Source organism: Crocodylus siamensis, chromosome 14 (assembly GCF_052110815.1).
Source record: "Crocodylus siamensis isolate JL-2025a chromosome 14, ASM5211081v1, whole genome shotgun sequence".
NCBI lineage: Eukaryota > Metazoa > Chordata > Crocodylia > Crocodylidae > Crocodylus > Crocodylus siamensis.
Window position 1 is genome coordinate 5,214,046 of NC_143408.1, and position 14,921 is coordinate 5,228,966.

Consider the following 14,921-nt stretch of genomic DNA (forward strand, 5'->3'; position numbering starts at 1 on the left):
TCCTTTTGCAGGGCAGCAGGAGGGGAGATGGCTGCAGGGGAGAAGGCAGCTGTAGCCTGGTGCTGGTTCAGAGCAGGACCTCCGCTGAAGTTGTGTCCCTGCAGCTTCCAGACCCCGCAGCTGAGAGCAGCATCACGTTGCGCTGAGCACTGAACAGAACGGCAGCCCTCTCCCTACGCAGGACCAGCCCAGGGGAGCTCTCCTGCTGGGGGCCTCTGCTTCCCTTTGATCCTTTGCCTCCATTCATGGTGACCTTTCTGGGGGCCTTGAATGCATGTAACTTCAGAGCTTCCCAGGGTGGTAGGGAAGTGCTATGACCCCTATTGTAAGGTCCTAGATATGAGTGACTTAGGTCCGGGTACGTAGGTTTGTAGGTGCCAGAGTGCTATGCAGGTGCCTAAGTCCCCTGGACTGCAGTGGAAGTTGGGACCTGCATTTCTCCAGTGCTCTGGGCCTCATGGCCTTGCTCCGGGTCACACGGGACGTCTGGGTGGATTCTGGGTGGGATGAGGACAGACGAAGCAAGAGGGGCAGGTTCTCGGTAAGGGACCCCCAGACAGCGCAGCCTTCCACTGGGCACATGGCCAGTGCCCACAGCCCTGCCTCTGTTGTCATCTGTCTGATGGTAGGGCGTAGGAGCCCTTGTCCTCTACCAGGACCTCACTGCGCTCGGTGCTGTATGCACACTCACAGCCCAGAGGCTCTGCCCCTGGTTCTTACGGCAGCCGGAAGAGGCTCAGGCCCACGGAGCTTCCTCCCTAGAAATCAGCCTGCATCTTCCCCAGACCCGCCAAGACCATGAGCATTTGGCCAAGAGAAGTTGAAATCTGGCAGCCTGGCACTGGGTGTCCCGACGCCCAGCCTTTCCGAAAGTCCAGCTGTCTGAATGGACGTGCTGTTGAGAGTCAGAATTAAATGGAGCAAACTCAACAGGGGCAGGGGTTTCAGCCCAAACTGATCCTTTAAGCCAACTCCGTTGCCAGCAGCAAGATCCTCTGGGCCAGCACCCACCACTCTCTGGACACTTTAAATCTTCCACTTGGCATCACAAACCCACGTTCATTCTCCTCTTAGGCTAGCATCACCTGCTGCCCTCCGCTCTCAAGTGTCCCGCTGCTTGCTACACGCTGTCAGCTCCACCACTCCCAGACAGACGCTTTCCCAACACAATCCCCAGGTGTGGAACATGCAAGGCCGGATCCTGAGGTCAAGGGCCAGATCCAGAGGTCGGAGGCACAGCTGATGCACAGCACCTTGTTGGGCTCAGGCCCAGGGCAAGGGGAGGCGGGGTTGTGTGGCAGGTGCATGGCTGGCTGCCTGCTGCTGCCTGTTGTGTTCAGTCAAGCCGGCATCACCATTTAATTTGGTGCATCAATAAGCTCCGTCCTGCCCCCCTTCCAGCCGTGTCATGGCTCTAAGCAGAGGTGACACTCGCCGGAGAGTCTGTTTGCATGGACGGAGCGGGCACCGGGAGGTTTTACCGAGGCGAGCTGAGCAGCCAGCAGAGAGAACTGGTGGGAATTCAGTGCACGTCTGCACCTGAGTGAGGGAGACGCTTGGCTGGTGGCAGTGGGCCCTCTCCCACCTCCGCCACTGCCCTCCCCACTGCCCTTGGGCACATTGCTCCCTGTCCCGCTGCCTGCCTCTCTCTGCTCGCTCTTTGTGTCATGACAGACGTCCCCCCAGCCATGGCCGGGTTTGGAGCCGAGATGCTTGTATGTGCAGCACAAGCCAACCCCATGCTGGTTAGATTCTCCTGTAGGAGATGCTGGTGATTAAACGCATGGATCCCTCCAGTCAAGGGACACAAGTCAAACCATGTCATGTAAGTGCCATGGGGTGAAATCTGCCCCGTGGGGGGTCCGGTGAGAGCTGAGACCAGCTTAACCCCCCTGGAGCCCTCAGAGAAAGACGTGCAGAGGATGGCAGAGACGCAGTGAGGACCAGCTCTTTGCAAGGGCCGAGTTGGAGCCGCCGGTGTCTGCTCCCTGAGCCAGGCTCTCCACTGCCCTGAATGAAGGAGCCTGTCTCACGAGGAAAGCACCAAGCTGACCCCAGCCCACTGGCATTTTGCGTTCCCAATGCTCCGGTGGTTTACACCGGCAGGCCGGTCAGGGAGCAGAGATGGCGGCAGGTGGCTCTAATCCCTCTCTGGTGCCAAGCAAATTTCCAGGTGGACTCATTTGCATGCAATTGCAATCAAAAGGCCTGCTGAGCAGGTCTTGTTTGCAGAAGGACTTTGCAAATTCTTTGCTGACAGGGGAGACATAAAAGCATGAAATTTTCTGTTCCATCTGCAAGCCCAGGGGTGGGCTGGATCAGGGAGGCACACTAAGATGCTTTGGGGCAGGCATGGGTGCTCTGCATGGTTGCAAGGGAGCCTGCATAGAGGCTTCATGAATGAGCTCAACTCTTCCCACTGGCCTGGCAAGCCCCAGCGCAGCCAAAATCCCCTTTGAGACCCCTATAGCCCCACTCCACTGAGTGCCTCTGGTGCCCAGCAGCATCAGGAGGATGGATGGATGGGTGATGCTGTCTCCCATCCCTGCCTCCCAGTGCTTACAGCAACGAGGAGTTCATATGTGCTGGCATCTTGCTCTGCAGCACATCCTGGCTGGCGCTTGTGCTGGAGCTCTCCCTTGCAAAGGTCACAGCCCTCTCCCGCCCCGTGCACTTGGCCCCTCCAGGCCGTGCTCCGGCACACTCCAGCGCCTTGTGCCCTCTGCCCAGAATATGAATGAGCTGCCTGCACTTCACTGCAGAAATCAATGATGACTTGCAAATTGGTGCTCATCTCCTCGTCAGACCCCAGAAGCAACTGGCAGCCACTCTGAAACCAAGCTGAGCCCTCACACAGCTCATCCTGGGCACTAATTACAGGGTTGCCTGCTGATGAATTTTAATCAGCATTTATCTTCCCCACGCAGCATGGCTAGCGGGATCTGGCATTTCTGTGGGCGGGATTTGCCCCCTAGCCATTGGGGCAGATCAGAGGGCCCCACACCAGCCCAGGTAAGATTGGTGTGCCTACGAAACCCATCTTCCTCCACACATGGCTCAGGGAGTCACTCCTCCCTGGTGCCCCACACCTTCCTCTGATCTCGGCAGCTGCTCTTGTATGAAGACAGGGCTGATAAGCCCTCATTCTCTCCTGGCTCCCCATCCCTATCTCGCCTGGTCACGTCTCTCCCTTAACAGGGGAGAACAAGCCTCGCACTCATCTGTCTTGATGCTCTCCGATGTCTCTGGCAGACTCCGTCAGGCACCAAAGGGAAAGTGCTACCACCAGCCAGCCAGCATCCTCCCACAGCCCTGCCAGGCACGATTACTTCCTGTGTTGCCTAAACAGCCTCACCTGATGGAGGATGGGTGCATAGGAGCCCAGCACTGGCCCTGTGAGAGCTGCGGTCCCATTTCCAGCCAGTTGGAAAGGGCAAAAAGCACCTCCCGGGGCAGCTATATGGACTGACACAGGCCTGAGTGGTAGGGGGTTCTCCTTACCCTCTCTTCCCTACTGCTGAAATGCAGCTGCCTCTGGGGAGGAGCACAACGCCAGGATCTCTAGAGGAGGGCAGAGAATTTGCTTGACAATGTGATTGTGACCTGAGCCAGGAGCATGGCTGGGATGCCTGGGATTGCACCTTCCGGCTAGAGAAGCAGCAACTGGGACTCATGAAGCACATCCTCATCCTCATCCGCACACACAGACACCTGTCCCCTTTCTCTGTGCCCTGTCTGCTCCGTGGTCTTGGGCTGAGTCAGCTAGGGCCGGGGCCAGGGCACACTTCGAGGGCTGAATAACATGAAGCAGAACATCTTCCCATGCTGCCTGCAGCAGGAGGCCCAGCAAGTGGCAGGAGCCGCCTGGACGGTTTCCCTGCTACTTTTCTTCTCCTTTCACAAGGAATCAAAACCAGTGACAAGTGTCAGTCCCTGTGTCAGGCGGTGAGGGTGGGCCTGGAGCAGGGTGGGAGGGCCTAATGCCAGGGTGGGCACCTGGCCAGACTTGGGTGCAAGGGGGAAGCAGGGTGGAGCTATCAGCAGTGCGAGAGATGGACTCTCAACATGGGGGGCTGGCAAGTGGATGGGGAAGTGAATCAGGGCGGCATGGCTGAGAGGAGCTGAGACACAGACACTAGCCCAGGGTATCATCTGCAGATGCCTGGGCCAGAGCCCTGGAGTGCAGCCCAGGGCACCCTGGCCTGACTGAAGGAGATCAAGGGGCTACGTGCAAGTTGGTGCCCAGAGTTCAGCAAAAACAGCTGGAGCTGAGTCTCTCCCACCCCGAGATCTCATACAGGGATGTCATCTGCTCTCTGTGAGTCATGGGGCTGGCCTTGCTGGGGGACTGGTGGAGCTGGGGGTGGCTCTGGCATCACACTGGGGCATTTAGCGTGTCCCTGCTGTGTCATGGGATGGAGATGCCCCTGGCTGGGAAGCTTGGGCATGCAGCAATCACCCCTCAGCTATCACGGACCAGACCGTTCCCGAGAGGCATTATTAGTGAACTTATAGCTCCGATGCAGCCTGGGGGCTCCGGGAAAAGCAGCTGTGATCTTGCCATGCAGAAGGGCACCCTGACATTTCCCCTCACTGCATTTGTCTCCAGCTGGATCCCCAGGGGGTGTTGCAAACCGAGTTAACTCTTCAGGCCCTGAGTGCAGATGTGAAGACAAGGGCAGGAGTTGCACGCAGGCACTAGGGTGTCACCACCCTGGGGTGGAAGGGTTAATTGCACCTGTTGTGCAGCCAGTTAAAGCATTACAGCAGTAGCCAGGGCCTGGGTAGCCATGCACTCTGGACATGGAAGGGCACGCTGCCATGGCCTGGTTGCTGTCAGCACCAGGGCCAGTGAGGGCAGAGCAAGCTAAGGAGGGACCTCCACTCCATGTCCCCACTCGCATCCACTGAGACTGCCATGCCCTTCTGCTCCCCCGCCCAGCCCCCTCCCCTGCCCCCAAGCCAAAGCCGGTATCACATTGTTCCAAAATACTGTATTAGAGGCCGCACATGCAAGCTTAAAAAAGAGAAAACACAAAAAATAACCCCAAGCATAAACTAAACCAAGAGAACCACAGAACATCCCAGATATCCCAAGGCTGTTGTGGGGCCACAGAGGGGTGCTCAAAAGCAGGCAGGTCATCCCCAGCTAGTCCAGGGGGGTCTTCCGTGTGGGGAAGTGAGGGACAGTCCCTGGTTGTGAGGTGGTGTGTGGGATGGGAGCCCTGAGGAGCATCCAGGTGTACACACACACACAGACACACACACACAAACTTTTACCCCCATGCTCCCATTCTCACTCACACCCAGCCCCTTTCTCTCATTCCCAAGCACGCACAGCCTCACACACACACAGCATCGTACGCACACAGGCTGCCTGTCAAACGTACGCCCCCGCAAGCTCTACGACCACTCAACTCCTTGCACAGGCTCCGCTCACAGCAGCCAGCTCCTGCCCCGGGGGCATCTCAGCTGTCGGGTGCAGCCCATGCTGCTCAGCTGGATTCATGAGCGAGCAGGGCCCTCGGATGCCACCCCCAGCCCTGCTCTGAGCCGGACAGACTCCTCCAGCTATCTCTCTCCATTTCCTCAGCAAGCCCCAGACAGCTGGCCTAGGAGGGGGAAGGCCAGGGGACTTCCCCCCTGCCCCAGGCCTTCCAGCCCCTGATCCATGTCATAGGTCCCCCGCCCTCTTGCCCTTCCCTTGCTCTCCCTTGAGGGAAGACACCCCTATACGTTCCCAGCCCCAGCCCCAGCTCCTACTTAGAACCTGCATATCCCAGGCTGCATCTGGTCCCCGCTGCCTCTGAGTCAACCCCAAACCACACTGAATCCCTTCTGGGACACAGACTGACCAGAGCGGCCAGGGAAGTGAAAGCACATCCAAGGCACACTGGGGTCCAGCCTCCAGCCCACTCCCCAGGTCCTTGCTGCAACTTTGGGCTGTGCATGTAGATGCCAAGGGGCTGGGACTGAGAGAAGGGTCTGCAAATGGCAGCTGCCAGGAGGGAACCCAGGGACAGGGGTGCAGATGAACCAAGCAGGGAGGAAAGCTCCTGGCCAGGATGCCCAGCAAGGTGTGATGGTTTTCCCACACTGGTAAGCAGTGACCCCGCTTGGCCTGTGCTGGTGCGTGGGTACATGGGTGCCATCCACCCTGTGCATCTCCTGTCCCTGTGGTTTTGGGTCAAATGGTGACTGCCCACGGCTCGGCTGGGCAAGCTCCCCAGGTACCCGCTGCTTGGTGTCTACAGCTGGAGAGCCAGCTAATGCCACTCAGAAGACAGATGCATCTAACCCCTCTTCTGCATCTCTGTTTCTCCACCCTCTCTACATACCCACACCCTGCCCCCCCACCCAGTCCCAGCCCCAACCCTAGCAGGCCCAGGATGAGGCCCCAGCCCTTCCGCTCATGCCCTCCTTCAGTCCTTGCTGACGTGAGAGGGAGACAGGGGCTGGTGCTCACAGCTCCTCCGCTGGCTCCAGCACCACCTGGCTGGGCTGCCCGGGATCTGTCCAGGCCAGTGAGGCCAGGCCGTGCCCAACAGCAGGGTCATCATGGCTCAGCCCCTCCAAGTCTGAGTGTCCACCCTGCGGCAGGGCCTCTGTCCCGTTGCTCAGTGTGGTCTCTGCTGCCGGCTCAGGGAGCAGGTGGCTGCTAAGGAATTTGCGGAGGGCGTCCTGGCGCTTGGGCTGTCTCTCCTTGGCGTACTCTGTCCACAGGGGCTTCTCCGGCTCCTTGGGTCTCTCCTCACCATCCTTCCCCAGGGCATAGACCACGCGGGAGGAGTCATCATTGTGGAGAGACCTGGAGAACACTGCCATGGGGCAGGGGGGACACCAGATCCATCAGCAGAGCTCCCCCATGACACCTGCCCATCACTGATCCCTCCCTGCCCTTCCCTCTGTAATTGGGAGAATTACCCAGCCCCTGATGGAGCACAGGGACTGCCTCACTCAGCACTGCAATGCAGCCACTTCTGGGGAAGAACAGAGAAAGCTGCCTAACAGCGCACGCAGCTATAGCTGGCCCAGTACTTGGGGAGGCATTCAGCAGTTGCTTAATTGTAGGATGGGAAAACTTTAGGACAGGAAGTGAAAAGCAATCCTGTCCCCATTCAAGCTACAGGAGGACTTGAGAGAGGTGGGTTGGGATGGGATTAAGAGAGCACTCTGGGGCTAATACCAGCCAAAATTGGTCAAGAGATTGTTAATTAGCTCAGCCAAGACTGTGGTCTTTCACTCTGTGGAACAGATGGCCTCTCCCCAGCATGGCATCCCTTGGAAAGGGGCAGAGGGTAACATCAGCCCCACTCCTCTTCAGAAACACTCACAACTTTACTATCAACCTCATCTGACAGACAGGGAAACTGAGGCACAGAGGCACTGAGCTGATTCTCCTGTCTCCCAACTGCATGCACAGCAAGGAGGTCTTCCCACTTGGGATCTCTGGAGTCAGGGGCAAGATGCGCGGTCTGCTTTTGTGCTCTGCACACGGCCGACACTCACCTCTCACCGGCCCAAAGTCACTGCTAGTCTCTGCCTTGTTGTGGGCAAAGGGGCTGATGGAGGGGAACACGATCAGGGCAAAGGAGAGCAGCAGGACCTGCAAGATGAGGGAGGCAGAGGTCAGTGGAGCCCCCGAGAGATGGGTTCCTCATGCTATGGGGCAGTGGGGCGGGAACTTGGTTCAGTGAGATGGCCACTGGCAAGACCCCTGTAGGGGTGTGCCATGCTGGCGAGGACCTCCTGGCCCCAGATTTCTGGTTCTGAAGCCAGGCTCACAGCAGCCCAAAGCTGAGGTCCCACAAGCTTATTGCTGGGTTGACCAGCATGGAACAAAGGCCTCATCTCCCCTGGTTCAAGTTTGTCAGCACCCAAAAGGACAAGGGGCTGGCAGGGAGGAGGTCACCAGCAGGAGCCACTGAGGGCATCAGGAGTCTCATGGGGACTTGGAGATGGAGATCCTGGAGCAGGGAAGGGAGCTGGAGGGACCTCAGGGTGTCAGCTGGGGTCCCCCAGCCCTGCCAGGGTGTTAGCAGAGAAGGGGACTCCCATCACTTACCACGATGCAGGTGCCTGTCTGGGCAGCCTTGTTGGTTGACTGCACTACGAGGGCCTGCAGCTTTCTCAGCTGCTCCAGCAGAGATCTGTGAGTGGAAGAGATCCTGGTTATGGGGTTGCTGTGGGAGTCTCACTGCCTTGCTGCTGGGGGAGGATCTGTGGGGCTTTGTGCTGGGGAGCAGGCTCAGCCCCATTGCTCTGGGCATGGGCAAATGGAGATCAAAGCCCTCAATGAAAATGCCACCCTCACACCCAGGCTTCAGGGCAGGGTGGGCATGGGGCAGAACCTGGCAGTGGGCTTTGGGATGCACCACCCAAGTTCACTGGGGTCTCGGGACCCATGGACACACAGGAGCAGGAGAGCTCAGGAAAACCCCACAACCACATGATGCAGCCCCTTGAACCAGGGGAAATCTGCCCCAGCTGGGGTGCAGAGTATAACCGTTGCCTCAAGGCTCCCTGTCTCTGGGTAAATCTGTCTGTGTTGCCTCATCCTGGGTGTTCAAGTTTAGATGGGGGCAGCCACAGCCCCTTTTACCCTCCCACCCAACAGCTGGGCCCAGCTTCCTCAGCAGGGCCGCGACTTACGAGTTCTGCTTCTCCAGGTGCAGCACCTTCCTCTGCAGCTCCTGGTTCTGGGCTGTGCAGGCCGACATCCTGGGGAGGAACCGAGCAGAGGAGTGAGTCATGGGGGTGGAGGCAAGGAAGGAGCAGGGCTGGGCTGGGGGCTGCAGAGTGCAGGGGCAGGGGCAGGGGCAGGGGCAGGGGCAGGGGCAGGCCCCTGTAGCTGGCTGATGGGGTGGTACCAGCTGAGCAGCCATGGATTTCAGCCCTGGGGGGAAAGGACCACGTTCTGTGGCTGTGCTGCTCCTGGTCTGTGAGTGGTCTGACCCTGTGGCACCGCGTGGAGCCCATGGACATGCCCAGGGACCTGTTCTGCATTGACACTGGCTCTGCCTCGGGACAAGTGACTGCATGAGGCGCGTGGTGCTGGGCCCAGAGTGACACAGCCTGGCACAGCTGGAAAACTCTTGTCACTGGCACAGAAGCCGAGCTGTAGGCCTGGAAGGGTACGGGGACGCCTCACCGGGTCTCCAGCCCGTCGATGTACTCCTTCTTCTTCTTCCGGCTCTCCTGAGCTGACTGCTTGTTCCGGATCTTCCTGCGGATCTTCTTCAGCACCCGCTCCTCATACTGCAGGAGCCGGGGGTAATCCAAGGCATTAGCATTGGCTGTGGGGCTCCCTGGCTGTGTCCCCCCACACCTCCTCCTCTTAGAGGTTGTACATACTGGGCCACTCAATGGCTGTCCCTGGGGAGACTCTGCCATGTGGTCTCCTAGCTCCCCCCCGCCCTCAAAAAGAGCATCGCTGCATGAAGAGGACACTGAGGCACGGAGAGGGGCTGTGACTTGCTGCAGATCACACCAAGACAGTGAGAGGACCCAGCAGTATAGACCCTTGCCCACAGGACATGTCCTCTAAACCCAAATGTCACCCAGAGAGCTCCCTGCACCCAAGGCAAGTTGCTTTGGGAGATGATGTGAATGGCCTGGGCCCATCCTGCACCCAGGTCTGCCTATTGGCCACTCAGGGGCTGTTTAGACACTGTCTCCCCCATCACAGTCTCCTCTGCCTCTCCCAGTCCCTTTTATGGGCCCAGTTCAGCCCAGTCCACAGTGCTGAGCTCAGCAGGGACCTCCCAGTCTGACCTGGGCTTCTCTGTACCTTGGTGAGGGGCAGCTGGGTGGGCAGTGTCATGCCCTCCTTGGCCAGCAGCTTCTTCTCATCCTCGGTCAGGACCAGCTCCTGGCAGTGCCCGGGGGCCTGTCTCAGCAGCACTGGGTTCATCTGTTGTTGTTGCTGCTGCAAGGCCACAAACGCGTTATGCCCCCAAAGCGCTGCGCCATTCACCCCATGCCCCTGCGCTCCTCCCTGGGAGGAGGGTGAATGATTGTGCAAGGCACAGGACAATGGAAGTCTTCCCTCTGCACCCCACAGCTGCAGCACAAGTAGATGCAGAGACACCAGGGATGGAGAGATAAACCCAGAGGCACAGGGGGAGGAATGGAGGGATGGCTGCAGAGGTATCAGGGAGGATGGATGCAGTGATGGATGGGTGGGCAGGGGTGTGGAGGAGATGTGCCAGCCACCTACCGTCTCCGAGCTGCCGGACAGCAGCAGGTCCTTCACGGTGAGGGTGCAGGACGACGGGAGCTGGGTGGGAGCGGGCAGGTCCCGGCTGTCCTCGGGGAAGAACCCGGGGTTCCACATGTCTGCGATGAAGACACTGTCAGTGCAGCCTGTGCCCCGCATGGGAACGATCGGCTGGCAGGCTCCTCGGCCAGGGGCTGAGCCATGGCATTTGTCCTGCTTCCCAGCTCGGCTGGGCTCCCCTGGCTCCCCTGCCACTGGGTCTGGGCCCTGCCTGGCACCTAGTCCCATCGCCTGTCTGTGTGCACAGTAAGCAGGAAACACGACCAGCTGTGCCGGTCAATGCTCCAGCTTTGCTGGGCACCACCATGCAGGGAGCCAGGTGAAGACTGGCATGCCCGGCTCTGGAAGGGATGGTGCCAGCCAGGGAGCTGGTGCCACCTGCTGGGGACACGAGGCTTCGCCAGCACGTGTCGTGGTCCCTGCAGCTCAGTCCAGGTGACACAGGGGACCCCAGATCTCACAGCTCCCACCTCCCCAGCCAAGCTCCATCCCCCCAGTTCCACCTCCCTCCAGCCCCCCCTGCACCCTGACTCTTGGGGAGAACCCACCCAGGTCTATGGACACCTCCGTGTCCCGCAGGTCAGCCACAGGCACTTTCAGCACAGGCAGGGCCTGGCAGGAGTCCTGGTAGCTGTACATGGGCTCGCCCAGGCCCCCATCCGAGTAGCTGCCTGGGCTGCTGCCGGGCACGTGGCCGGGGGGGCTGTCGAGCTGGTCGGAGGTGGGGTCCTCAGAGATGCCGCTGTCGCTGGCCGCAGGAGACCAAGTGGAGGAGTCAGAGACAGAGTCCCCAGAGCCCAGGAGGGAGCTGAGGAAATCCTCGTTCTCCTGGCTGCCCGGCAGCTGCTGGGGATGACAAGAGACAAGGGGCCTTGCTGAGACCTGGAGCTGTCCCGCCATGGCATGCAGGGACCAGCCAGGCTGGAGATGGTGCAGCAAGGGATGCAGTGGTCCCAGCACGAGTGTTCGGAGGGTCTCGGAGCGCTCGGATCTAAGCTGGGATTCCTGGGGCTGGAGCGGGGCTGCTGGCACCAGTGCCCTGCAGTCCCCTGGCTGGTCTGTGACTGGAGGGACTCCAAGCGAAGGGATCACTGGGAAGCGGGGTGGGGGAGAGGATCAAAGCTTCATTGACACCCCCAGTGCCTGTCCCCTTCCTGCACTAGCCCCCGCCCTGACTCAAGCGGGGAACGGATGGACTCACGCTGTCCTTTGGCCCTGGCCACGCAGCCACGGGGCCCCCAAACTCCACATTGCGAAGGATCCCATCCTGCCGGTCAAACAGCAGGTCCAGCAGCTCCAGGCTGTTGATGCTGCTCATCTGGCAGCTGGAGGCCATGTCTGTGGGGGGAGAGAGCACCGTGAGCCAGCCCAGGATGTGGGGGGTGGGACAGGGGACTTGGTGCTGGTCTCGGATATAGCTGAGGGCCTCCCAATTCCCCTGCTACAGGGATCCCTTCCCTCCTCTGTGTGCCTCAGGATCAGATTAATGCATAGGTAAACTAGGCACATGCCTAGCGCCCTAAGTGAAGAAGGGGCCCAGGTGTGCTTATTTGACATATTAAAATTATTGAGTGAAAAAAGTAATATAATCTTCAGCTGGGGGCCCACGAGTTTGCTTGCATAGGGCCCACTAAAAGGTTAATCTGGCCCTGGCTTCTCTCCCCGGCTGGAAAGGTCCTGTCCTCCCAAGCTGTCCTTTGCCAGCATTTCAATCCTGCCCTCTGCCCTGGCCCAGAGGCTGCTTCCTTCCCTATGGCCCCACCCTAGGCTTGGCAGGAAGCCACCAGGCCAAAGGGGCTTGGGGTTAGGGTGGCCATCATAGAGGACATTCCGGTTTTCTGCTACTCTGTCCTCTATTGATACAAAACCCAACGCCTTTATGTCCTCTATTTTTCTCTTCAAGAGAAAAATAGAGGACATAAAGGTGTCTGGTTTCGTATCAACAGAGAACAGAGGACAACCAGACTGTCTTCTATGATGGCCACCCTACTCGGGGTCCCCCAGTACAGCCTCCGGGACAGGACTTACTTGCTGGGCCCAGAATCCCTCCCCTCCCCGCCCCCCCAGCTCCTTGCAGGTGATGCCTGGACTCTGCCCCTTGGGCTTATCTGCCAGTTTGAACCTCCCGTACCCTGGCACCATCAACTGGGAGGAACCAGCTGCCCAATACTCCCGTCCCTTCACCTTGCCCTGGGGCTGTATCACTGGGCGCTGCCCAAGGAGGCCGCACCTTAGGAGCTGCTGAGCCATGTGCATGCATTCACCAATGTGCGTGTGTGCAATGGTGGCTGTGTGTGTGTGCACACACCAGGCTGTATGTGCCTGTGTGTGTAGGGGGGGAGGGATGTGCACATGCATGCAAGCACATTCCAGTGCCCTCTGAGGTGTGGAATCCAGATTCCCAGACTGTGTTTCTTAGTCCCTCTAGTGCCGGCACCTAAGGCGGATTCTCCATTTGTTTAAGAGTCAGGGAAAGCTTGCTCCTCCTTCCTGCTGTGGTGGGGAGAGGTTTGCATGTTGGGGCGGGGGGAAGGAAATGAGTGGCACCACAGCAATGTGTGCCCCACTTGCATGTAACAACGGTCCCATCCAGCTGCTCTCGTGGGTCCCTGGAAGGGACTAAGCATGAGTCTTGCCCTGCTGGGTCCCCAGCTCACCCCCGCCCTGCACTGAACCTCTGGAAATGGGCAATGCCTGACTCCCTCCAGCCCAGCCCTGCCAACAAACATGTGCCAGGCACCCTGCTGAGTCCTGGATGTAGGGAAATGGTGTGGCCAGGGCCTGTGCCCCTCAATCCCCATAAGTGGCAGGGGACACAACAGCTGGAGAGAAGGCAGCTATCACCATTCTGGGCCCAGTGCTGAGCTGGATAGATGTGTCCTGCACATACTTCCTCTTGTGTCAGGAAGGTGGGAGCCTGGCTGGACTCAGAGGCCATGTGCAATTCCCTCTGGAGCATCCAATGCCCATTTTGTGCCAGCACTTGGGTCCTGTATGACCATCCTAGGACCACCAGTGCCTGCAGAGCTCTGCCCGGTGGACCCTGCCACAGCAGACTCAGGCAGAGGAGGAATCGGGCTGAGTTGCTGTGCGGGGGAGGTTAATCTGAGGTGTGACTGGATACTGGAAGGGAAAGGCCCCTTCCTCCTAGAATACAAACCAGGGCAGCCTGCAAATGCTCCAGACGCCTTCAGGGACCCCCCACCCCCCACCAGCTGCCTGAGGCTGGTTTTACTCTCTTTGGGGGAGAGACGTAACCAGCATTAAACTCACACAACACCCACTTTTAAGCAAACCCACCCCCACTCCTCTCAGTTACATCCAGGCCCAATTTGGCTTGCATTGCCCAGTGCAAATCCAGAGCCATCAAGGCAGCTTCTGCTCTTGCTTGTATCTGTTGTCAGGAGTCATTTCATGGCAGACAGCGGAGCTGCCCCAGCCCCAAACAGGCATGAATGGGATAACACCCGGCCCCATGCACTCCAGCAGAACCGTTCTCCATTCACACCAGCCTGGAGCAACATGCAACCCAGTTTACTCCTGCAAGAGCAATCGTTTGCCTCTGCAGGGAAGCAGATGCCATTTTTGTTGTTGCTCAACCCATTGCCTGTGACAAACAGCAGGTTGTTCCATCAGACAATGGAGCAACACAATCCTGAAGAGGGTTTGGTTAACTCCCCCCCCCCACCAATGTTTTCCACGTTTCACAACCGATCACTGATCAGACCACCCCAAGAGGTACTTTTGCTGGACTGGGTTGGCCAGATCTCCAGATTTTGGACTGTTCATTTTTTGTTTGGGCCTAGCCATGATTTCTCTTTTTCTTTTTTTTTTTTGGTTTTCCAACCAAAGTCCAAAACCCTTGCAAGAAATTTTTTTTCTCTTTCTAACCCAACTTCTTTCAAAACTTCTCTCGTTCTCACCCAACCCTTGCGTGGAGCCAAAACACCATTTCCCTGCCACCTCTGCTTTGCAGCTACAAAACCTGATGGTCAACATAGGTTCTTCATGAAGACCCTTCCATTAAGGCAGCATAGCCCAAATCCCAAGCAGCCTCCACGGTCCCTGTCTGTGTCAAGTTTCCATAAGCACTTGTCACCCAGGCATGCCAAGCTCTTGAGAAAACCAGTCTTCTGGGAAAACCCGGGAGCCCATGAGAAAATTCTGGCCTTAATCAACACACTGGAAGACAGATGTACATAGGTACCGGCTCTGGAGTCAGAGCGTATAATGGTGCCTGTAAATACCATTTGACAGCAGATTTGGAAGAGGGAATGGAAAGGAAATCCCATGGGGTGAGGGTAGCTCATTAATGGGATATTAAAGGAAAAACAAATCTCACCAAGTGGTTGTTGTTGAGCCCGCCTTGGCCAGGGGGGCTTATCTCACTGCGCACCCCGACCTTTGTCCTGTTGTTTGTGCTGCACTGATAGCCAAGCACAGCGCAGCCTGGAACGGACCCGAACTGGCAAATTCTGGGAGAAATAAGCTTGGGGACGTACCTTTGTCGCCAGCCCAGTTCCAGGCACAGGGGCGTCTGCAGATGGAGCCTGCTGGCTAGGGGGAAGGGTTCCTGCCGGACCCCAAGAAGTACCAGTGATTCAGGATAAATTCTCTCTCCTCTCCTCTCCCCAAAGCTTCC

At 58.3% G+C, this 14,921-nt stretch overlaps 1 protein-coding gene across 2 annotated transcripts; it reads right to left on the reverse strand.

Annotated features, from left to right (window-relative positions):
- Positions 1 to 4,974: 4,974 nt before the first annotated feature.
- On the reverse strand, positions 4,975 to 14,921 carry CREB3L3 (cAMP responsive element binding protein 3 like 3). 2 transcript variants are annotated; one of them, XM_090027848.1, is made up of 10 exons: positions 14,782 to 14,921; positions 11,481 to 11,617; positions 10,828 to 11,122; positions 10,220 to 10,338; positions 9,791 to 9,928; positions 9,152 to 9,258; positions 8,653 to 8,721; positions 8,066 to 8,150; positions 7,510 to 7,606; positions 4,975 to 6,818 (listed from the first exon to the last, which is right to left on the reverse strand). In XM_090027848.1, exons 2-10 carry the CDS (start codon positions 11,613 to 11,615, stop codon positions 6,463 to 6,465), a joined length of 1,401 nt encoding a protein of 466 aa, XP_089883974.1. In that variant the 5' UTR covers positions 11,616 to 11,617; positions 14,782 to 14,921; the 3' UTR covers positions 4,975 to 6,462. The 2 variants fall into 2 exon arrangements, with proteins under 2 accessions (XP_089883974.1, XP_089883973.1); XM_090027847.1 differs by having other exon boundaries at positions 10,828 to 11,125.